Here is a 23,911-nt window from a genome sequence, read left to right as displayed (position 1 = left end):
TACCTCTTTCACAGTAAACTTGCATTCACAACGATGCTAGTACCTACTTATTATAATTAAAGTTAACGTATTTAGCCTTCCTACTCGCACATTTCTTAATAAAACAATCTCTTGTTACCATATAAAGTAATAGCAGAAATGACCTAAATATTTTTAAGAAAAACAAAGAAACCGTAAACCTTACAAAAATAAGGCAAACGTCACAATCTCACATGATCGGGCCATAGAAATAGCCGCTAACCCTACAAGGCACTAGAAAGCAAGTCGTGCGCGTTGTCAGATTGTGCGCGACATCAAACCGAGCCGTATGCGCAGACGACATTGTGCAGTGATTTCAGATCGCACAGACCGAATTCTCAGAATCCTTTTGTCTACTAATAGCTCTTTCTTGTCTAAATCAGTTGTAACAGAACCAATTAAAACACCTCAGGTCGCGAAATGGGTGTAAATGTCATGTCAATCAAAATATAATAAAACCTTACAACAGAACTATTCATTTCGATGAATTCTATGCATATCTAAATCTATCCACAAGATTCGATCCATGATGTAATATGAGTAACAAAAATAAAAATGTTTTGCAATCTGTGTCATGACTTCCCATAGATCACCATAAATATCAAGTCAAGATCAGCGCAAGCACTGATTAAATCGCTGTAACAATAGGCTTACGCCATCGTTGACCTGCGCCTCAAATAAATGGAATAACTCTAAGTACGATTTGTCGTAACTAGTTTCATACAGAATTAATATAGGTAATCATTAGGAAACCCGCATTATAAAATACAGAGTAACAATAATATTAATGTACTGTGTAATGTGTAAACTGTAATGTAATTACTCGTAGGACCTAGTCTCTATTAAACTAAATACTCGTATTTATAAAAAAACACCATTTAGATGTGCAATAGGTAATATCAAAGGTTTTGTATTTTTGTGTGTTTTGCTGTTCCTCACGCTGCTGTTGCCTAACCTCCCTTTGAACGCATAAACCATTGATCCAAAGAAAGGATAAGCCTATGCATACAATTCCGATCGAACATTCTCGTTAAGCAAAACACAGCGCCATCTGTTGTATACTGCGTTAACTACGTGGCCGATGGTCAGAGCAAAAATACAACCAACTCTCTTTGGCCAAAGACATACATTAAAGTAGACTGCACTCTCGCCTCCAAAAATCGTGTATTGAAAAATAGCTCGAGGGAGATCTTAGTCCCCCTCTTTCTTCAGGGCGACGATGAAGTGATAACTGAATAAATGTTATCATTGTTGCCACAGCTAAACAAGCCATGCTATTTTTATGAATATAAATGTCATTATTATAGATTTTGCCGTGCTAGTTTATAAACTTCACTTAAGAATATTAAGTAGGAATAAGTGGGAGTTAGAACATATAAAACAAAATGTCTTAGGTAAATAGTATAGGTACATTCCTTTTTAATTACATACTAAATACTTCATAAACAAAGAAACTTAATTTTTACTGAATTTCAACAGTTAGAAAGGGACTAAGTGAGTTAATAAACTAGCCTACCTAAACCAATTTTTTAAGCGAACAACTTTTTAAGCGTAACTTTTTCCATTTTTTTCCTTTAATATAAAATCTAGCCTGCCTAACCAATAAAAATTTCATTTATTTTAATAAATATGGTAAAAGCAGAGGTCTCTCGAGTTATCTCGCTCGGCACGTTTATTGTAGTCCTTTGGGGTGATAGTGTCGAGGCCGAGCAACTTTTTATAATGCAAAAAAAGTGTATTCGAATTTTAGCGAATGTGCGTATACCGGATAGTTGCCGTCCGTACTTTGTTAGTTACAAACTATTAACACTTCCCTGCATCTATATATTGCAAGCTGCTCTTTTTGTTCGCGAAAACCCTCATTTATTTGAACTAAAACAGGATAAGCAAACAACTAGAGCACAGTACAGAAATAAATTGCAACTACCTGAAACGAACTTGCAAATATGTAGAAATGGTCCACATTACAAATGTATTCTAATAACTAATAAAATTCCAGACTTGATTAAGCAAGAACCTCAAAATGCGATCTTCAAAACTAAATTAGAAAAATTATTAATAGATAAATGCTATTATTCAGTTAGTGACTTTTTTAATGATAATTTATAATTCTTACTTTATTTTTAATTATTATGTACTGACTATTTATTCGTTTAATTTCTAATGTGTAAAATTTGTAATTTAAGTGACATAATTTTTTTTTATAATAATTGTAACATATTTTAATGCATTACTAATTTAGGAGACTGTAGATTTGTTAGTTCGCATGATTATTAATTAATTTTATTTTATAATGTTTAGCCTAGATTACGGTCTAATATATTGTTGTATGTCCTCACAGGACGTCATGGACTGACTTTCAGAATTGATGTAACACCTAAATTATAAAATGTATGTACATGACTTTACAATCAATAAATGATATGATATGATATGATATGAGAGTGCAGTCTACTTTAATATGTGTCTCTGTTTTCACGTGCGCCGAGCAAGGTCAACCGACCGTCTTAATGGAAAATGATCGCTTAAAATTTATTTTAAGCAAGTAATTTATGTAATCTAAATGATTTACTGATGATATGAAATCTCATGTGTATTTGAGTTTTCTGTAATATTTTATACACAATTTCACGGCACACTTAGGCATTTTTTTAAATTGGGAATGGCATTAAGTGACGCCTTTCCACTGCGCAATTCGCCACACGACTGAGCGCGCTTGTTTAACTAAATGCGATTTTGACTTCAATGTACCGGCCCCATTTGTAGTACGAAGTAATATATATGTCTATGGCATAAACGAGCGATACCGACTTACCGTACCAACCCTAAAACCACCCTTAGAATAGTTACCCTAAGCGACATCACAAAATATTAACAGCGCATAAACATGCAACCGGAATAACACGACGGAAAACATAAGAACTTCTTATACAGAATTGACCGCTGTGAAATTGACTTTGTTAGGATCGATATACATATACAAGCCAATATAATGTTTACAGTTATTTTAGTGCATTAAATATTTCAGGTGCAATAAATTATATGTTATAAATTTAATACTATATATAGGTATTAAAGACAACACGAGTAATATGAGCCCGACGACTTCATTAGTTTTGCTTTTTAGAACAACTATTACTTATTTGTAATCTGTAAGTTGCTCTTACATGGAGCCTAAATATAGTTGAACTAGAAAAACCTAGGAACAATGCTTCGGTATTTGGAACGTGGTATTATTAAAAGTAGTGCATTTACACCTGAAAAACTCCTAAATTTGTAAAAATAAAGTTAGTAATAGATATAAAAGATTAGCCATATCAAGTTAAGGGGTTTCAAAGTATCGTGCGGTGTTGACGGTGTTGTCACGCACGCAGGCTTGCTCAGCCAGCGTACGCAAATTTCACGCTGCGGGGAGTACGCACTCTGATTCATTCGCGTTATATTCGTGATAGGTTAATAATCAGCACGGCAGGACACGCTGTACCTTCTCGCTTGTCGCAGTGGGACCCTTGCGTAATTGTTGAAACAATTATAACTGCTATTGGTCAGTTAGTTCGCGATAAAATATATCCTTCCAAATAAGGTAGGATTGATAACTACAGCGCCAAACCAACTAAACAAGGTGATACTCAGGAAATACATAGGTAAGTATATGTAATAAAAATCTTTTTTTAGGCTGTCTAATTCACCGCAACAATTGAGCACGATAGAAGAAGCAAATACAAAAATAGCAAAGCACTTGCAGATTACTTGCACTTGTGACTTGGAGTCAAAACTGTAAAACCAACTATGTAAGTAGAACCCAAGTAGGTACTTACATATAAACATTGGTTACCATTCTGGCCTTAATAAAAAAATTAGCCGCCCAAACACAGCTTAAATTAAAACACTGTGTGTGCAAGTCATGCGTAGGTTTAGTATCATCATTGTTACAACATTTTTGTTCGTTTTTAAACAAAACAATTGAATTACTTATTACACAACATCCATTAGCTTATTGGTTACCTATCAATCGATAATAGGCCCTTGTCCTTGGGAAGAGATAAGCTTCAATCAAGCTCGTGGTTTCATTAACGCACTCGGTCGGTGTCAATTTTAATGGCGTCGCTATAACATCGCCGACGTCAGCAACCATTGATATCGTTGTGCAATCAAGTTTCAATGGATTTTAGGGGCTTAATGTGTAACACTGACCACGACATGTTGGATTTGAGACCTGTGATGTAATTTGCAGGGTCCGTTCCGTTGGGGGTGTGCCGTGGTCGACATGCTCGCGACCCCATTGCACCCCCCTCAACGGCATAGACGGAAACGCCGCAGGGGACGTTAGTGGGTATTCTCCTCATCTTCCTCTGGCTAGCAGAGTAAGTTATGGGAGGAGCGTGTCCCACATACCACCCCCCAATGGGCTTCCCCAGCCCGGGGGTGAGATGCGTAAGTGCATTTACCCCTGCGTCAAAAAAAAAACCGGCCAATTGCGAGTCGGACTCGCCTACCGAGGGTTCCGTACTTTTTAGTATTTGTTGTTATAGCGGCAACAGAAATACATCATTTGTGAAAATTTCAACTGTCTAGCTATCACGGTTCATGAGATACAGCCTGGTGACAGACGGACAGCGAAGTCTTAGTAATAGGGTCCCGTTTTTACCCTTTGGGTACGGAACCCTAAAAAAGGGTCCGTTCCGTAAAAAACTAGTCTTTTTTGGTAATATAACTCCTCTCAATCTTTAATTTTAATCGAACGTCTTCAAATATTCTCTACACTATACATTTATGTACTATTGTAATGGATCATTCCATCTCATTAATATGCGTTAGGTTCACATAATTAATATTCATTTGGCAAGTTCGATAACCTCGTGGAATTCGTAAGCAAATCAGATCAGAGCATCAGCAAAAAACCTTTGAGCTTAGTAGAGCTCGGTCAATTCGCATAAATAATTTTTCAACACACTTGCACGTAACATGCAAGTTATTGAACCGCTTTTAGGCTCATAATCCTAGATATTAAACACGCGTGCTTTTTAGGGTTCCGTACCCAAAGGGTAAAAACGGGACCCTATCATTAAGACTCCGCTGTCCGTCTGTCTGTCACCAGGCTGTATCTCATTAACCGTGATAGCTAGACAGTTGAAATTTTCACGGATGATATATTTCTGTTGCCGCTATAACAACAAATACTAAAAAGTACGGAACCCTCGGTGCGCGAGTCCGACTCGCACTTGGCCGGTTTTTTTTTCATTTTTTTTCATTATATTATAGAACTTGTTAGGTAATTAATGATAATCCGACTGACTTAAGAAGGTAACTGATTGCTAATAATATGTATGGAAACGGAGCCTTCTGAAATTTGTTGAGTAGATTTTACAACACGGACTGGCGGGCGCCGGCGCCCCGCCGATCGCCTGCCAGGGCCCGTCCGGGCGCGGCAGGCAGTATGAAAGATTTTAAACCTTTTACTAACTGTTATAGGCTATTTGACTAATTTTTGAAAATGGTTTTAATTGATTGTTTATGACTTAATAATTACACTACATTGATATTTCCGTGAAATTTCCTGTATTAAATATAAAAAAACAATGTTAAAGTTTATTTATTTTGAACGCGCCTTAAACGCTGTTTTTGCAAAGGGGCTAGTCACGTGACACGTGTGACGTCACACGCGAGTAAACTCAGTCAATGACCTTAGTAAATCTTATGGTTTATGTGCATTGAATTGATTATTTCACTGTAAAATGGTATATAAATGGTGTATAGTGCCGCAATGTTCAAGTACGACTATAAAAAATCCAGATAAATCGTTTGTTTCCGTTCCAACGAATCCCAAAAAATGAAAAATGTGGTTAAAACTAGCGCGAAGAGACCCAAGGAGCATTTTAGCGCATACAAATGTTTTTATGTGTGAAGACCACTTCGATGTAAGTAATATTTAACTGTAAATAAATATGGTAGTTAAAGCAGCGGATTTTGTTGTATTTAACGAAACAAGATCTAGGTATTTAATGTATTACTACATAACCTCATAACATAGCTCTTTCAGCATTAGTAGGTAGTTAGTAGCATACTTTTTCTTTCATACTAAAGTGCAGTATGGATGGAGATACTATTCTCGTCATCGTATTCTATATATATATCGTCGTCGTATTCGTATCATCGAAATCGAAATGTTCGTAAATAAACAATTTCTACGTATGCACAGCTGTTTTTACATTTCTAAGTTCCGCAGCATAGTAATCCGGATTATCTTTAAACAAAAGTGCAACCATTAATGCGTCTATGTCTGGTAGGTTGCCGCTATCAGCTTTCACATATTTCGGCTCTATTTTGATATTCTTATGAATATTGTGCTACTAGATATACGGATAAATCGGAATATATCAGAAAACTGTGGAACTATAACTAAAATTAAATAAATACAAATAAAACCGTTAAAACACTCAAGGCAATCAAGAATGTTTACCCGCGTGTGACGTCATCCGAGCGTTGACCAATCACAGAGCGTTCACGTCCCTGATGAAATTTCAAAAAATATTAAATTTTCTTTCGTTTATTTTCTAAAAACTAAACATAATTTACATTCAAATATAGTGAAATATACTTTATTAGTTTATTATCTTTCAGGATGACAGCAATTCGTTATATATTTTTAATGTTGTCAAATACCCTATAACAATAAAAATTTGATTATGAGTTTCCTTTTTTTCCTCGCAAGTGTGTTGAAAAACATCGTATGAAACGTGTGTGCATTGGTCATTACACACATCGGCTTTCTTATTGCGCGCTCGCTTACATCTCGCGCGCACAATATCGCCTCGTGTGTAATTAGCAACGTAGCACACTTGTATCACGACGACATTACGAATATGTATTGCTTTTTATTGAGATATTATTTTAAATATTAATTATTTATTAATTATTTTTGATTTTGATATTATTCTTAAGTTATCAGAGGGTTTTCAGAAAACATGGTACCATTTACATTTTGGGTTATTTACACTCAGAATTCAGAATCACACAAATCAAAGAAAAAAGTGTTCCCAGTTTTTCATACAAATTCTGGGTGTCAGTTTTGTAACGGTCCATACAAAATGGTTGTGAAAATGCGTAACAAAACTGTCATTTTTTGGGGACATATTTTTTTTCTTTTTAAATTGATAGTCCTCGTGGTTCTGAGTAGAAATAACCCAAAAGTTGATGGATTTTCGAAAAAAAGTAAATGGTACACTTTTAAGTGAAAATGCGCTTGGAAAATCGGCTTGTGATCTTGATGGCAATATCACAAGCCGACGAATGCAAGTGTTTAGATACTTTAAATGAAAATACATAAATCGAAATAGTGGACTCCACTGTTAAATAAAATCTAAAGCGAGGTTTAGACTAGCAAGAACTTGCATGCAATTCTCATTACATTGCGGTATCCGATAAACATTTTGAATGCAGTTTACCTCAGTAGTCGGCAATGTAACGTAAATTGCATGCAAGTTCTTGCTAGTCTAAACCTCGCTTTACAGTCTCTGGGGCTCACAATCTTACTGAATCTTCACCTTAACAAGCTTTGCTATTCTATTACTATTATACAGCTATTTTATAAATACCCTTAATATGCCAATTTGTTGAAATTCTTTCTAAGAAAAGGTAAATCCATGAATAAGTACACACAAAACAACATAAAACTTCAAATATTTATCCAACAAAGCATCGTTTTAGTGGCCTCTACAGTTTACATATTGACGCGTGTAGATATATAAGGCCACCATCCGTCCCGGTTTTTCAGAATTTGTCCTCGCTTGGAGCTTTCAAAAGCTCGGGCAACTCCATATTTCAGGGTCCAACCTAAAAAACAAGATTCCACGGTGTCCAGGGAATATACGACATTTTTATGTATGTAGGACGAAAACGTCCGGGGTTTTTGAACTTTATACGAAGTCGGCAATGCAGGTGGCAGCCCTAACATGCACACAACTCTAGGCGGGCAGCGATCAGTGATCGCGGTGACTCAACACATGCGTTGATTGCTTACGAAGATGCATCTTTTGTTAGCCACCGTCGCCGTATAATTAGCCGGCCATTTCTTTGTTTTAGATGGTTGGCTAATCTGCTGAGTATAAAGAATTCATCGATGACTCCGTGTCGAAGTCCGTGTCAGGTGATCTTATCTACTTTGAGAATCAAAAGATGAAGATGACCGTGACCAATATCTGATCTGACGACCTCACCATCCAATATTTTGGTATATAACCTTTAAGGGACCCACCCGTTACCAGTCCGCCGAACGATATTGGCCTGTCAGTTAGAAAAAAAATTGACAGTTCCGAACAACAGACAGGCCGATATCGTCCGGCGGACTGGTATATGGGTGGGACCCTTTAGTTTAAATCGAAAATAATAAGATTATGGGTAGCAGTGATAAGCGATCAAGTATAGGTACATTTATTACATGTAATAAATCATATTTACCTAGCATACAAATCAATATGTTTAATAGCGCGACATCAAACATCAGGTTATTATTACCCATTTGTTTGCAATTGCAACGTGTTTTCGGCTTTAGTCTAACTCCATTACGTCAATGCATTTTGCACATGCGAGAGTAAACCTAATAATAATAGATTGCCGATTCGTTTGATATGTGAAGCATAGCGTTACAGGCGCAACAAACTCTGAACGACATTTTCGTCAACGCCCTCAACGTTTCCGTAGTGTAGCGGTTATCACGTGTGCTTCACACGCACAAGGCCCCCGGTTCGATCCCGGGCGGAAACAGATTCCTTTTTTTATACATTTTATTTCACAACACCGTAATTATAATAACAATGAAGCTCGATTTTTCATTCGAAAATGTTACAAAAGGTTACACAAAATGAATTTTCCATTTTGTCAAAACTGTAATACGTTCCAAAAAAAATGTCCGAAATACTTATAAGGATAAATCTAAATTGCGTTGCTGACGAGAACTTAACTGTGACGATTGACTTATGTTACCGTAATACAGAGTAACGAGGCTCGGAAAAGCTTCTGCCCCAGTCATTAATTTTCGCGGTCTATGCAAGCATTTGCAAAGTAAATGTCCGCTCGTTTATAGGGAATGGGAAATGGTATAAACGTTCTAGTGCAGCGATAATGACGCGGAAGAACGTTGACAATGTGAGTCCAAACAACTGGAAAAGGCGGTAATTAAAGTTAGAAAGTGTACCAACCACCAACTGGTATAGCACAAGATCGGATAATTTATATAAATTGGTCAGAGCGCGGTTCGCTGGTGCATTTGTGCATATTATATTGTGTTCATAGTGTTATTGTTTACAATTGAACTAATTATTCAAAAAAATTCTAAATTGAAGTTCTAATAACAATGTTTAGATAGAAAGGAATTATTCCGTCTACATATACATATATGCATTTATTACTTAATATTAATATCTGAACTAATTTTTACTTTTCATTATTACCTAAACGGAACCTTTTTTAAGGTGTAGATTATTAACAAAATTAAAAAGCACAACCATTTTGAGCGTTGAAGGCAATAACGGCCGAAGCATAATGTCGAGAACTGGATGTAATTAAGCCTTATTGCGATATACGAATATAGTGGAACAATACCAAAACGTTATTAACCAAACAATTTAACCGTATGTACATACTCATGCGTGCTAGTTACCAAATTTTTTTAACGACTAAGTATAATTGCACTGGGAGACGTCCGGTCGGAAGGCCTAGGTACCGGTGGATCGATGAGGTCCAGAAAGACCTATGTGACATCCAAGCGGCTGAATGGCGTCGTATCGCACAGGATAGGAACGAATGGCGAAATCTAGTATCGGAGGCCAAGATCCACTTCGGGTCGCTGAGCCAGCGAAGTAAGTAAGTATATAATTGCACTTGCTAGATATAAAATCAGCGCGCGTTGGATGGTGTGACAAAGAAGACGAGGGGTGATTGAAAGGGAGAGACACTGTCATCATCAAGCTGTTACGTCAACATTGTCAACAACTATAATCATCATATCCGCAAAGGTCGGAAAACTAAGCAAGCGTCTATGTCTATGCTCAACACACTACTTACGAGACCGCACTCAGACGGTAACGCTAAAGGATTTCGCCATTTTGTATTCGCATTTTCCCTGACTGGCTTCAGAAGCGACAGCGGCAGCCATTTGAATGGTGGACTCACCATACCTGACCTTTTAAAACGATAGGCAAATAAAGCATTAAATAAATCACAAAAACTGTCATTTCCTCCGGGTCAGGTAAAATATAATATTAACAACAAGCATACAATTTTAGGCATAATAAAGAATAGGTACTGCCTCTGATGCGTTTAATTATTGCGACTATTATCGCCTTCCGGTCCAGTATTAAGTATCGTTTGGAAAGCCGGCACGTGTGAGGTGCTTCATCAAAACACGAAAGACTATTTCCGGAACTATACTGGCCGTATGCAAGGAAGGCTGTTGGCTTTTTATGGCACAAGTGCTTTAAAATTTCGTTTATGGCATGGCAGGGGTCAGTAAAATATTACAAGTTTGTTTAGTAGCGAACATAAATAAGACTAATGGAGTGAGTAACATACGAGTAATGTAGGTAGGTAGGTTCATAAAAAGTAAGACAGCATACCTAATGTTACACATTTGAGGGTCTGTTTGGCAACTATTATCAGGACGAAATTCAAAGGAAGGAAGATTGGATCTCACTACTCACCGCCGCCGCTCCTCTGCTTTCTTTTGAAATATATTATGTTTTATCCATCACTTAGTTTATTGATGTCGCACTACTAAACTCAGTATGTATAAAAAAGTACTTGACGATCCTAATCTACTTTCCATCCTAATCACCTATAGGTGTAATCACATTACATTTTAGTTTGCAGTGACTGTCATAACCGTCACTTTTTTCTACTTTAGCGGCCAGTGCCTAATTCGCGCCAGTTAAATTAATATAGTTTTTATACAAGTGTTCCACCGAAACTTCTATGAAATGGCGTTGAGTGGGGTACAAACAGCAGGGTAGGTTTAGGGTTAGTAGGGTAATTCAACTTTATAGGTAAGTAAAGCCTGACCACGAATATATGATCACGCGCCATGTTGCGGAATTTCACTAGAACTATTTTTTTCATACTATACTAAACTGTCACCCTATACTATACGTGAAAAAGAACAGCGCCCTCTTGACAATGATCATATATTACTGGTCAGGCTTTATATGTATAAGATACAGAAAAAAATACAATCACTTAAAAATCCTAAGAACTAAGAAAAGTAGTTAGTAGGGTAGAAAATGCGTACAGCACGGCATACATAATTGATTAATGCTCCAGAGAAGGAAGTACTATATGTACTCGTAGAACAGGGTATAAGGCACTGGTACTGTTTCATGTAAAAGGCGTCTCTTGACTTGACAATGATTTATATGATCATATGATCATATTCAAGCTTTAACTAAGTTACGCAAAATCTTCAAAAGAGAGTAGCAGAGGACAGGGGGCCGATTTTTGAATTTCGAGCGCTTGTTGCATCACTCGAAAATCTGTGGATAACGGTGAGATGTTTTTTATTTTATTTTATACGAGCATAACAAATTGGAAATCTAGTAGTGGTATTGATCACTCGTTTTCAATTCTATTAGTAGAATTTGAAATGCTAGTAGTGGAGATATATTGAAGGGAACCACACGAAATCGCGGAATCGGCCCCCAGGTTTGCGTGCCGAATCACGGTGCATATAGCTAAAAGTATAGGCGTGTTCCACGCATAAGTCATTCCCAAATGAAGGGCGGTGTTAGTTCTAATTCCTCATAGGCATAGCACACGCACTGCCCACGAGCGGGATTATCGGTCGTCGACCGCGCCCTATAAGCTTCTTCCTATGACGAAATTACAACGTCCTCTCCTGTAATATGGTCGAATTATTAAAATTCGTCTTAAAGGGTCATAGTAAGTAAGCATTAATAAAAATAAAAGCAAAATAAATATTTTATTAAAAATAAACTAATTTAATTTGTTTTAAGGGTCCCCGGCAAGTTCGATACTCCATACAAACGTAGTTACGCTCTCATTTTAAAACGAGTAGCTAGTTTGCTCTGAAACTCTGTACTTACAATAGGATAAGGTATTTCTATGTCTAAAAAAGAGGCTTTTACCCGAAAGGGGCCCACATATTTTTTAAATTAAATTTTAAGATAAATTATTTTACTCTAATGTTTTATATTCATTTTGTTTGAAGTATGTGTGAAAGTAATAAAACTTTTTTATTATTATTTTTTATTTATTATATCTATGTATACGAATTTAAATTTTTCGTACAAAACTTGTTTTTGCTCTATTTCGTTTGTTTTATAAACTGGAGCCATACGCCCATACTGGAGCTATATAAATTGATTACAGACCTAGATATACCTCATGTCATTGTATGTGCAAAGTTTCATTACAATCCAATACGTAGTTTTAAAATGAGAACGACACTCCGTTTGTATGGGAAGGGAAATTCGGCCGAACTTGCTGGGGACTTAAAGGAGCTTAATTTTTACTAGGTACCAAAAAAAACTTTTAAATATGGGTAAGACGGTCTGTTCACTTTTCATGTGTGTGGTGGTCTGAAATCCTAGATTTAAACCTCGGATGTTCTGTGTAGAGCAGAAAAAATCCGTTATCCAAAAGAATGCAAAAAGATGAGTAATCATACACAGTAAACAAGATGTTAAAGCAAGATTATCTACAACTTCTGTCTAATGCTTTAACAGGGGATCTTGATTCACATTTACTTTATGTAGATACCTACCTAACTAACCTGGCACTGTATTAAGTAAAAGTTTTTTTGACTAGTTTTTACTGATAAGGAAAACACTAGAAGTAATATAGTTCGTCAAAGGACTGTCTCATTTAAACATAGACAGTACTAGCACCCAAAAAAAAAGGACGAGTATAGTTTTTTTGGTTCTTATTTACTGCCAATCTCGTTTGACCAACTATATACCTACATACAAACCTATTTATTGGTGAATCATGAATGAGGGCTATCGTTTTTGTGCTCACCAGTTGGCGCCACTGTAGATGTAGGTCCAGAAAAATATATCTCAAAATTCTTCTACGCTTATTTTTATAAAATCAATACGCTCTATACACAAAGTTTGGTTCGTTCTGTTCTAATATACACAAAGGTATTTTAATGTCTAAATGTGCAATTTTTTCAACCTGTTTAACTTGGCATATATTTTATTTGGCACTTTTTTCTACACCACTAACATTTATTGAGCTATATCTGTTGTTTACCATGATTAATCAAAGATGGACAAAGATTTACCACAATTATGAATAAGGAGTGAATATTCTCGATAAAAGAGCTTAAAACCCCCCAAACTTTTATGCATTTGACATTTTGAAAGACCTGAGTAGATGGACTTGTCTTATACTGGCACATATAGATCAACTTACCTTCCGTGATTATTTCTCACTTGATGGTCTCATCGGAAGATCAGCATTGGAAGTTGCCAGCAACATGCTAAGATGAGGCCATTTCATGACACTTTATTCTCGCTATGTTATTTTTATGTGTCTGTGTGTTTACAAATAAAAACATTCTATTATTTTCTATTTTATTTAACCTTAGGTAACATAACATAAATTATCATTATCAATCACACAAACAAAATTTTATTCTAGTAGCATCCCTTATTACCAACCTCACAGTTATACAACATGTTCCAATGGTAGAAAATTCTATGGTTTTAAAACTAAAAGCTTATGATTCTCTAGTTGACATTAGGCAACCTTAGACATTACTCATAGCATAGAAGCTGTAAAAACAAGTTGGGAATTGGATGACTATACCTTGGCAAGAGTTGTCAGTGGAGCATAGGCATAGGGAATCATAGTGTATTTTCTTATATTCCCCTCATCAAAAGATGGATCTTATTCCTCTGTTACAAAACTTGTTTGCCAGACTTAAACAAAAGTCTAGTTTGTAATTTTTCTTGTTTTAGGATTATCTATAGACCCAGACAAATAGCAGCCATAGTTTGTACAGAATATTCAATCAACAGCACAGCTAATTAATGTCAGTAATCCTTAACATGCTTTTTTTTTTTATACCACGTCGGTGGCAATCAAGCATACGGCCCGCCTGATGGTAAGCAGTTACCATAGCCTATGGACGCCTGCAACACCGGAGATATTACACGCGGGTTGCCGACCCTAACACTCCTCTTCCTCGTTAAGCTCTGGCAACCTTACTTACCGGCAGGAACACAATACTATGAGTAGTGTCTAGTGTTATTTGGCTGCAGTTTTCTGTAAGGTGGAGGTACTTCCCCAGTTGGGCTCTGCTCTAGATCTGGAATGACATCTGCTGTCCTGTGCCCTACCACACAAAGCGAGATGTCATTCACAGTGCCCATACCTCTCTTTTGGACGTAGTTTAAGGACATATCCGGGTCCGGGCGCAGTTTAAGGACATATCCGGGTCCATTGCTTGCCGATAATACTAGCATTAAGCATTGTTAATCCCACTAGTACCTGTTGACGGACTGTCAGTGAACACGTTAACACATGGCCAAGCTTAAAGTGAGACTAGAAATTAATGAATTAGTTAGTACTTGTTACATTGACAATAATGGTTTACAGGAATTCAATTGTATTTTATGACAAACTTAAAAGAGAGGATAGTGTAGGTAGGATGGTGCAGGCAGGGATTAAGGATCCAAGGTTTTCTAGTGCAACTTGATTTTCTGGCATGCTGTAAAGGTAAAACTTAGATAAGTATATGACTACATTTACTTGACATTCATATTGTTATTAACACAGTGTGTACAGTAAACAGAAGCGAAAGAGATGGTCAAAATAAATTCCTGAAGAAAATTAGTAAAATAAGTAGTCTGTTCAATAACCATTATTTAAAAACCATTGCATGACCTATGTTGGGCCACACAGACTAAATTAGTTACTTGCCTAGGAACCGTCATAAACTATGTGCGAAACAAAACTTGAACACAAAGTAAGTAAAAACCTACTTAAATTAAGTACACTTAAAAGGCGTGAACATAACGGTGGTCAAGTACTGGCCAGTAACAGTGACGCATAATCAATAAATCAAGGATAAAATGAAATTGCAAATTTATGACACGAGTTCCCAAATAGGTACGTGTGAATCTTGCAAAATTCATCCAATGACATAAACTTTATTTTTGTGAACCAAAGGAGTAAACTGGTAGTTACAACAATAAACAGTTATTTTATGCAGCAGTATGTATAGTGCATAAATAATAACTTACCCGGCGACAAGGTGATCAATTGCAACTCCGGATCCAACTTAAGCAACACTTATTCTTCACTTCACAAATCACTAGCGAAACTTATTTTAATGTTACTTCGATAACTTATTGGATCTTCTTTTAATACAATTGGAGTATTATATATAAAGTGCATTCAAGTGCAACGAATGAACTTCCTTAGCTTAACGCCGTACGTCACGCACACAACAAGAACAAAGTTTGCACTTGCATATGCACAGCAATATGCACGCAAAGCAACGGGTGAATCAAACGAAAACGAACAAATATTGTGATTAGTAGCGACATCTTTTAGCTTTTTGCCGAAACTATTTGACATTCAGAATAGTCTTGCGTTTAGACACTGCTCAGTGCTCACTGACCGGAATTTGTTCGAAAATTTTAATTTGTTATATATCTGAAAAGTCTTTTTACGATTCAGTACCTTATCAATTAAAAGAAAAAAATTAACAATAACTTACATTGTACATAGGACTGGCTGTGGAGTGGATCGTGCGGTGCGATGGTGTGTGACGTTTTAAGGGCACATAATCACGAGCGTTTTTTCAACGCGCGTTAAAAAAGCGCTTGAACTGTCCACACGCTAAATTAGATTTCAAAACCAAGACCTAAAGTAGAAAATCCAACAACGCTTGATAATAAGCGCTACCGCCATCGTGTGAACAAATACACATGTTTTTTTGTGTCATTCAAACGTGAGAATGAGGCCTTAGGATAAGGTTTTTGCATATAAGGTAGGATATAGAAGTGGCCTGCCGCGTGCGCCCGTGAGGAAGCGAGTATTATATTCTTTGAAGAGAACATACGCAATGCGACATTATGATTGGTCGAGTAGATTTGTAGCCACCACCATAAACCATACAATTTTACGGTGGGGAATTTAAAAAAATGTGCGACTGTAACAAGGACAAACTCTACTGAAAGGTACATAAGACTACCCCCCCCCCCCCCCCCCAACCACTCATGCCTAATATCCAGTTTTATATTAGATTCATAACGCTTCATAAGTATAATAACGCTTTCTCTGCTACTCCTACTGAAAGGTACATAAGACTACCCCCCCCCCAACCACTCATGCCTAATATCCAGTTTTATATTAGATTCATGCATAAACCGTACAATTTTACGGTGGGGAATAAAAAAAAAAGTGAGACTGTAAAAAAGACAAATAATAATAACGCTTTCTCTGCTACTACTGAAAGATACGTAAGACTATCCCGTTCTGACAGTCCCCCGTCCCCCCCCAAGTCATACCTAATCCAGTTTTATACTATAATGGGTTTTACTTTTGCATACAATAGGGATAATTCCAGATACAGCGTAATATTTGTATAGCTTTATTAATTTTATATCTAAAAACTATGTTTCATACATCATAACAGTTATCCAAGCTGCGGTTTTGGTGCGCTAAGCGTGCGTTTTCTATATGTCTTCTTGCGCGTTATCTGCAGCTGATGCAGTTGATTGTACACTTCACTCCATATTTCGCTTTGGTCTTCTTCAGGGATAGTTTTTCTGGAAAAGTATTTTTACTTTATTTTTTTGTAAATCCTGAATGCCAGCCCTAGCCAAATCTCATAGAAAAAGGAGCAAGCTGTGATGGCGCCATCTATGCAAACCTTTGACAGTCAAAATAAATATTTGGGGACAATCTTACACATGTCAACCTAGAGAACATACCAAAAACTAAGCAAAACTTACTTGCACTATGAAACACTTGTACTATGAAATAATAGAGATATTATAGCATTAGATATACAAAGTTATATGTATAGATATTTATATTTTGATAAAAAACATCCACAACCAAGGTCATAAGAGTCTTAGTGATGAAGGTTTGTTAATAGATAAATAGAAACACAAGATCTATAATTAATAAAAATGTACCTGTACTGCTTCATCAAATCATATTTCTCCCATGGGGTCTTCCTCAGTTCTCGCCTAACTCTGTCTTTCTCCTTTAGATATTCTTCAATATTAGACACTCCTTTAAGATCTTGCCTCTCCCATCTTTCGAGCCATGGTCTTGGTTTCAGTTTTACCTAAAAATATTACAAGAATTATCCAGTTTAATAATGTATAATCAATCAAAGGTTTAACAATTGTTTGACAGCATAGACTAATAATTGTGAGTTTTTCACCATCAATTCACTCATTTTACTTTTTTAGAATCAAGGAACGATCTAAAGTTCATGAAAACCAAGAAAAACTACTGTAATACTTTTGGGATTGTTACACAATTAGACCCAAATTGAAAATGTAAAAAAAGTCACTTATTTAATTATGAATTCTTACCTGAACAGGATTAATAGGCACAGGAGTCCCCTCTGGCAAGATCTCCAGATCCATGTCAGTTGGGAACGTGCTGTACTCTGCTAGAGCATCCCTCAAGTACAGCAGCTTATCATCGAGGCGCTTCTCAAGTCGTAGCACTTGGATATTCTGAATGGTGGGGTCATACAGCTCATAGCGAACCTTAAATAAATGTACATTTCTAATCTTACTATTATGAAAGGCAAGTTGTTAGTCAAATAGATAGTTACTATGTCCGGTTCTGCTGGTTTGGGATTAAGACATCTCAGAACTTATCTTGTAGCAAGGCTTTGAACCGGTTTTTTTGAAAAACCCAAAATAGCCCAATGTTTTTAATTATTTTATGCTATTTACGTAGGACTGAATCATGTATTTGGGTAACAACTTCGTATTATTAAATTGTCCCATTAAAAATATAATAATAAACCAAATAATACCGGTATTTTCTGTATGTAGAAAAAACCGGTTCCGAGCCTTGTCTTGTAGTGAGTTAAACTATTTTGTATCAAGCAGGTATGTCTGCAAATAATACAATTTTCTTATTATAGGAAAAATTCAACTCAATCCAATCATTTCAATTAAATCTCGCCCAAAGAGAGAAGATAATTTTTTTCCATCTTTCCATTTCATAATTTCTACTGAGTTATATTAAAATTATTTTGAGCTTAGTTCTAAGTAAAACAAATAACATTTAGTTATTGTACCCTTGGTTACCTCAATTCCTTGATGATCAATAACATTTCTCAAAATGAATTCTGCCCTCAAACCACAGCCTTTCCTGTCAATACAGATGCCCACAAAACGATTGATCTTGCCCTGAGCATGTGGATCTGTTATGGTTACTGCTAAAATAGAACCTGAAAACAGAGAAAATCTATTAGAAAAACATAAACTAACATCTACAAAACTTCTATGCATAAAGCCAGGGACTTATTTATTTAGTAACACATATTCCCTTGCAATGTTTCTTTATTTATGGACTTTATGGTTCTTCTATTCCAAGACTGTACTCGGTATTATAATATTTTGTATACATATAATATGTAGTTGCAAGTATTGTAAGATGTATAAACAATGCTACACACAAAGCCATATTTTGCTTACATACCAACATAAAACTCTGGAATATCAATCTGATTTCTCCTTTTCAGCATATCAGCTCTCTCCAACTTCTCCCGTAAGCTGTTACGCCATTTAGGATTAGGATCGGGCAAAAATTCAGGGTAAGCATGACGGAACTCTAAAGCCGCATTCCGGTTCCCGGACTTTCGTCCCATCCTCCTCGGCTTCTCATCTTGCACCGCTTCGGCCTTCTCTGGAAGGCTTGACAGAAAACGGCAGTCTACAAAAAAGTTCAAAGAATATAAGTTGTGTCAAATAAAGTAATAAATATACCATAGTAACTTGATTATAACCTCTCCTAGCAAGCCATTTGGCTGCAGTGAATAAATCAGTTGTACTTTTTCTAATGGCCAGAGCCATAGTTGAATTAAATTAATTACGAACTAATAACACTCCAGCTAATATGTTAAAATTCTATATAAATAATAAATATTATAGATTAACACAAATTAATTAGTACATTTATATTTTTGACGTTTTAATCGAACCACAGAGAAAGAAGTTAAATTATTTTCATAAGTAACACTATATAGTCAACGTTTAAACATATAACTTGAATAATGTAAATATGGGAGCGATTCTTAACACTTAACATATTATACTACTCTTTGCACTTAACACATATAAAACCCTCTACACTCGAGTCTAGTTCGCTAATCAGTGAAACCACTCCACACTCGCGTTCTCGGCTTCTTTCTTTCTTTTCTCTACCAATATCCTTGCCATTTCTAATGTACAATCAAAATTGTCAGTAAATAAGAATAAAAAAAAACTATACTCATCCTTTTCTTTTGGGTGCTAGTACTTGTGTAAGAAATAGATAGTTTGATTCTCTCTGTCTATGTTTGAAATGAGACCAGAGACATGGTATATACAAGTAGTTATAGACGCGCCACCGAGCGACCGGGGATAAGAAAAAGTATATTCATATTAAATTTGAGCAGCATAGGATTTTTTCTCTTTCACTCTAATAAATTTCGGTATTTCGCCATCGCCTCCTACCTATGATGCCACCCGGTCGATGATAAGGACAAAGCATGGCACTATTTTCTCTTTCCTCTTATAGGAATCGCAATAAGACTATATTTCTCTATCAAAGAGTGTCAGGCCCTTGAATGAGACACTCCTTTGACAAACTATAGCATTCCACTAATTATAGCATTCAATATTGAAAAATTATGTGTATATAGTTTGTCAAAGGACTGTCTCATTTCAAACATAGACAGAGAGAATCATACTATTTTTGTCTACGTAGTACGTACTGATTTGTACGTAGTACGTACTAGCACCCAAAAGAAAAGGATGAGTATAGTTTTTTTACTGACAATTTGGTTTGACCAACTATAATAATGTTTTGTCCGAAAAAGCTTAATTTTGTAAGAATGAGTCGGTTTATGAACGTACCTTTAAACTGTCACTGTCAATGTCAAACTTGACAACTAAATGAAGTATAAATACTAGTTTATTGATTTTCGTCAAACGTTGCACTTTTTATTGTATGTAAATAAAAACTAATCGTTTAAAATCTAACAATTCTTTAAGAAAATGTCGTCAATAGTGCAAAAGTGTAACGACGACAACATTCCATTAGCTGATGATGATCCGCAAGTGATTATTACAGACGACGTAGAGAACAATCATTTAGATCATGGTCGTTCAATGGACTCGTTGCCTAGTTCGTACACTGGTGGTTCTTCTAGCCCTGGCCTGAATGGGCCGCAGAGTTTTGAGCCCGACTCGGGGTTAGATGAGCAGGAAGAGAAGGCGCGGTTGATATCGCAGGTGTTGGAGCTACAGAACACGTTAGATGGTATAATTCATTAAGTATTCATTACTTTATCATTTTATGCTCAACTATTTTATCCTTAGATTCATATTGATGACATCACACAGTTAACTGTGACTCAATTAACGATGCACGGTGCGTCAGACAAATGTGCACGCAATCATATTAAAGTCATATTATTAGTCAAAGCTCTCACCGGGTCACCGGGGCATGGCGGAAAACAACGAAAAAAGCCGTACAACTACCTCAATGACCATGACTGCTCTGTGAAGACTCACAAGAGTATCGGACTGAGAAGAGAGAATCATATTAAATGTATGAAACCGATATGCGTCATGACACAACATGATACGACAGACAAATGTGACCCGGGCTTTATGCAGTAATAGCTATGGAAGTAGTTTACTCCATTCGGACAACTAAAATTTACTATGATTTTTGTCACACACAAAATTTGTAACAAGACACTCTTATAAACACAAAATATTGATTGTATGTATTTTATTCCCAGATCTGTCGCAGAGAGTGGACTCGGTGAAGGAAGAGAATTTGAAGCTGCGTTCAGAAAACCAAGTGTTGGGGCAGTATATTGAAAATCTCATGTCAGCATCATCAGTATTCCAATCCACTACCCCAAATGTTCATAAGAAATAAATCAGGGAGCTTGAAATTTATATGCACTTAAAATAGTGCATCATTATTATTGGTTGCACTTTAATATTAAGCACCAATGAAAATTTAATTCATAATGTTTAAGTAATACTTAAATATAAATAATGTTTCATACAAAATTTGTATGGCTTGCATCATCTTCTCAGCATACATATTAAAACCATGATGTCTGATAGATTGGAAAAGTTATGCTTCTTTTCTTGTCATAAATTTTGTGCTTTAAATGTTGTAATCTTTAGCACTTGCTTTCCTGACACAGTTGGTCAAGCAAATCTGGTGAAATAAAAGCTTATTATAAAAACAGTATATTGTAAAAAAATATACTTATAGACCGTGATTACCTTTTGTATTATTTGTGAGCTCCCGATATTTCGACGCAGTTACATGCATCATGTTCACTCGCAGTGTGAATGCGACCGTTGGTAACGTTGAAAGTGAACGCAGCCGACGCGCAAGAATGAGGGTAGACAGAGCGCTGTCTACACAACTTTGACACCCACCCGCTATCTTCAGTCACCCGTGAACATGATGCATGTAACTGCGTCGAAATATCGGGAGCTCACAAATAATACAAAAGGTAATCACGGTCTATATCCCGGTCAATATAAGTCTAGTGAAACTAACCATGAATCATTCAAAACTTTACATGATTAATTAATAATTGTTACATGTTATTATAAATTAAAAAGAAAAAACGACTTGTCATATTAAAAAGTCATCATTAGGCCTTGTCCATCTTTACAGATGATTTAAGCAGCATCCATGAGTTGTGTTGTCTAGCGACAGCATCGCTCGTGGCTAAATAACCCGATCTTTGAACGGCACAATCGTCCACATCTATGACAAGCAAAAGTACATTGAGGGTCCACAGCGAGGCGACCCTCATCGCGCATGTGTTTTATTGCGCGTTTTCGGGCCAAGTCTTGAAACCCAGGACCTATCGTGGGTTTCGCGACCTCTTAACAGGCTGTTCCTCTACTCAGCGCGGTTTGTTGCTAGGTCTTCCCATGAGTCGCAGTTGATGTTAAACGCAACCATGTCGCGCTTTACGCAGTCCTTAAAGCGGAGTAATGGGCGTCCCACGCTACGTTTGCCTACAGCTATTTGGCTCAGCATTGTCTGGGCAAGCATGCATTGTCCATGCGTTGTCCACCGCAGGCGTCGGGGGAGAGGTAAAAGAAAAAGTATTATTTAATTAAAGTAACTAAATTCTTGAACCTGTTGAAAAATATGAACTTAAAAAACTATTTCATATCTGTAAGCTCACAGATGCTTAGCTTACAGCATGCATTAAATGTGTTTTAAGGAGTTATTAAAATATTTTTTTATAATTGCAAGGTCTGACATGGGTTCGACTGATGTCTTTTACAAATGTAATAAAATTGTTTAACAAAGGCTATTGCCTAGACATATGAAAGCTAAATGAAGCTATGTAGTATAACTCTTGTATTTAAAAAATGAACTCAATGAATGAATTAAGTTTTACACATGCAGATTTGGGGCATTTTCTATGAAAAGGGACCTTATTGTCGATGGCGCTTACGCCGTACAGCGCGGCATTGTATTTATATCGGAGCATCGTTTATAATGGCGTAAGCGCCATCAACAATAACGTCCCTTTTTATAGAAAATACCACATTTGTGCATTGTTACTGTCAACATAAAACAACTCTCTAAATTATATTTCTTATTTAATGAATAAAATAAACCAGTATTTGATCAAAGCTCTCATATATTATGCATTTACAAACTTACATGTCCACTATTTCTTTTCTTAAAGCTATACGGATGTATATTTATATTTGATTGTTAATGCTTATAAAGTTTTTAACGTCATTTCTTATTGTTTTAATATTTTATCCCCTATCATTATCATTACATTAAGGCATCATCACTGTTAAAAGAGTTGTATGATTGTTATTATTATAAATACTTAGGTAATCAACTAATCAGAATCCACCATAGGTAAATGGGCTACATCATTCGATTCATTCATAGTATGATTTGGTATTTTTCGAGTATTTATAATCTATCTTGCGACATTTTGGAAGTGTCATTTATAACAAATAATGAACTTGAGAAACTCCCTTCTTTCGCTAGCGGCGTGGCACTAAACTAAATGATTCACAAGTTACGCCACTCGGTAGGTGCGAAGAGCCGTTGAACACGATCAGATTCCCGCAAAAAATTGGCGCGGGCGCAGTCAGTTGCGCGTTGCGTGGTAACGGCGTGATCGCGACGTGATGTCACTGGGTTGCCTCAAGTGTTTACTTGCTGCATGTCTCCGTGGTGGATATCGAACTGCATTGTATTCAAGTTGGAAGCTAATTTACAGTACTTCTGGACCGATACGACCTTCTAAAAAATGCTTACTTCCATCTCAAAAGCCGGCAACGCACTTACAACCCCTCTGGTGTTGCGGGTCTCCATGGGCGACGGCAATCGCTTACCATCGGGCGATTTGTCGGCTCGTTTGCCTCCTAATATTAAATACCGCACTACATATTATATATATTATACCTTTTTTCGGGTAGGTGAATAAAACAGAGCAACATCTTGTGCACAACATTCAAGAGATCGCTTTTTAGCGATAAGACCGCCTGTTGTTTACCTCTGCTTGTGTTTCTGTTTTTTTTGTATTGTTTTCTTTTATTGAGGTGTGCAATAAAGAGTATTGTATTGTATACCTACCTAAAAACGCTAAAAACTCACCAATCATGAA

The 23,911-nt window shown here is 36.3% G+C and overlaps 3 protein-coding genes, 1 long non-coding RNA gene and 1 other non-coding gene across 6 annotated transcripts in view; 3 read left to right on the top strand and 2 right to left on the bottom strand.

Moving 5' to 3' along the window:
• LOC134741191 (klarsicht protein) overlaps positions 1-15,492 on the bottom strand; it is a 357,523-nt gene extending 342,031 nt beyond the window's left edge. The window contains exon 1 of the mRNA XM_063673968.1: positions 15,279-15,492. The gene's annotated coding sequence lies outside the window, so the exon portion shown is untranslated. The remainder of the gene's footprint in view (positions 1-15,278) is intronic.
• LOC134741220 (uncharacterized) overlaps positions 1-23,911 on the top strand; it is a 257,435-nt gene that overhangs the window by 14,772 nt on the left and 218,752 nt on the right. The window lies entirely within an intron of this gene.
• Trnav-cac (transfer RNA valine (anticodon CAC)) lies at positions 8,709-8,781 on the top strand. The gene has a single exon. It is a non-coding gene; the product is annotated as a tRNA-Val (tRNA).
• On the bottom strand, positions 16,618-19,191 carry LOC134740811 (large ribosomal subunit protein bL19m). The gene is made up of 6 exons (XM_063673436.1): positions 19,025-19,191; positions 18,718-18,951; positions 18,324-18,466; positions 17,592-17,771; positions 17,184-17,338; positions 16,618-16,811 (listed from the first exon to the last, which is right to left on the bottom strand). Exons 1-6 carry the CDS (start codon positions 19,089-19,091, stop codon positions 16,679-16,681), a joined length of 912 nt encoding a protein of 303 aa, XP_063529506.1. The 5' UTR covers positions 19,092-19,191; the 3' UTR covers positions 16,618-16,678.
• LOC134741132 (short coiled-coil protein homolog) lies at positions 20,195-21,279 on the top strand. The gene is made up of 2 exons (XM_063673906.1): positions 20,195-20,541; positions 21,029-21,279. Exons 1-2 carry the CDS (start codon positions 20,277-20,279, stop codon positions 21,169-21,171), a joined length of 408 nt encoding a protein of 135 aa, XP_063529976.1. The 5' UTR covers positions 20,195-20,276; the 3' UTR covers positions 21,172-21,279.

Source organism: Cydia strobilella, chromosome 1 (genome assembly GCF_947568885.1).
Source record: "Cydia strobilella chromosome 1, ilCydStro3.1, whole genome shotgun sequence".
Taxonomy (NCBI): domain Eukaryota; kingdom Metazoa; phylum Arthropoda; class Insecta; order Lepidoptera; family Tortricidae; genus Cydia; species Cydia strobilella.
The sequence above is the reverse complement of the archived record's forward strand: the minus strand, read 5'-3'. Positions and strand labels throughout refer to the sequence as shown.

Coding starts and splice junctions, on each gene's coding strand:
- LOC134741132 (XM_063673906.1), top strand. CDS start 20,277: ATGTCGTCAATAGTGCAAAAGTGTAACGACGACAACATTCCATTAGCT. Junction 20,542..21,028: donor GCTACAGAACACGTTAGATG/GTATAATTCATT, acceptor TTTTATTCCCAG/ATCTGTCGCAGAGAGTGGAC.
- LOC134740811 (XM_063673436.1), bottom strand. CDS start 19,091: ATGGCTCTGGCCATTAGAAAAAGTACAACTGATTTATTCACTGCAGCC. Junction 18,952..19,024: donor CAAATGGCTTGCTAGGAGAG/GTTATAATCAAG, acceptor ACTTTTTTGTAG/ACTGCCGTTTTCTGTCAAGC. Junction 18,467..18,717: donor TATTCCAGAGTTTTATGTTG/GTATGTAAGCAA, acceptor CTCTGTTTTCAG/GTTCTATTTTAGCAGTAACC.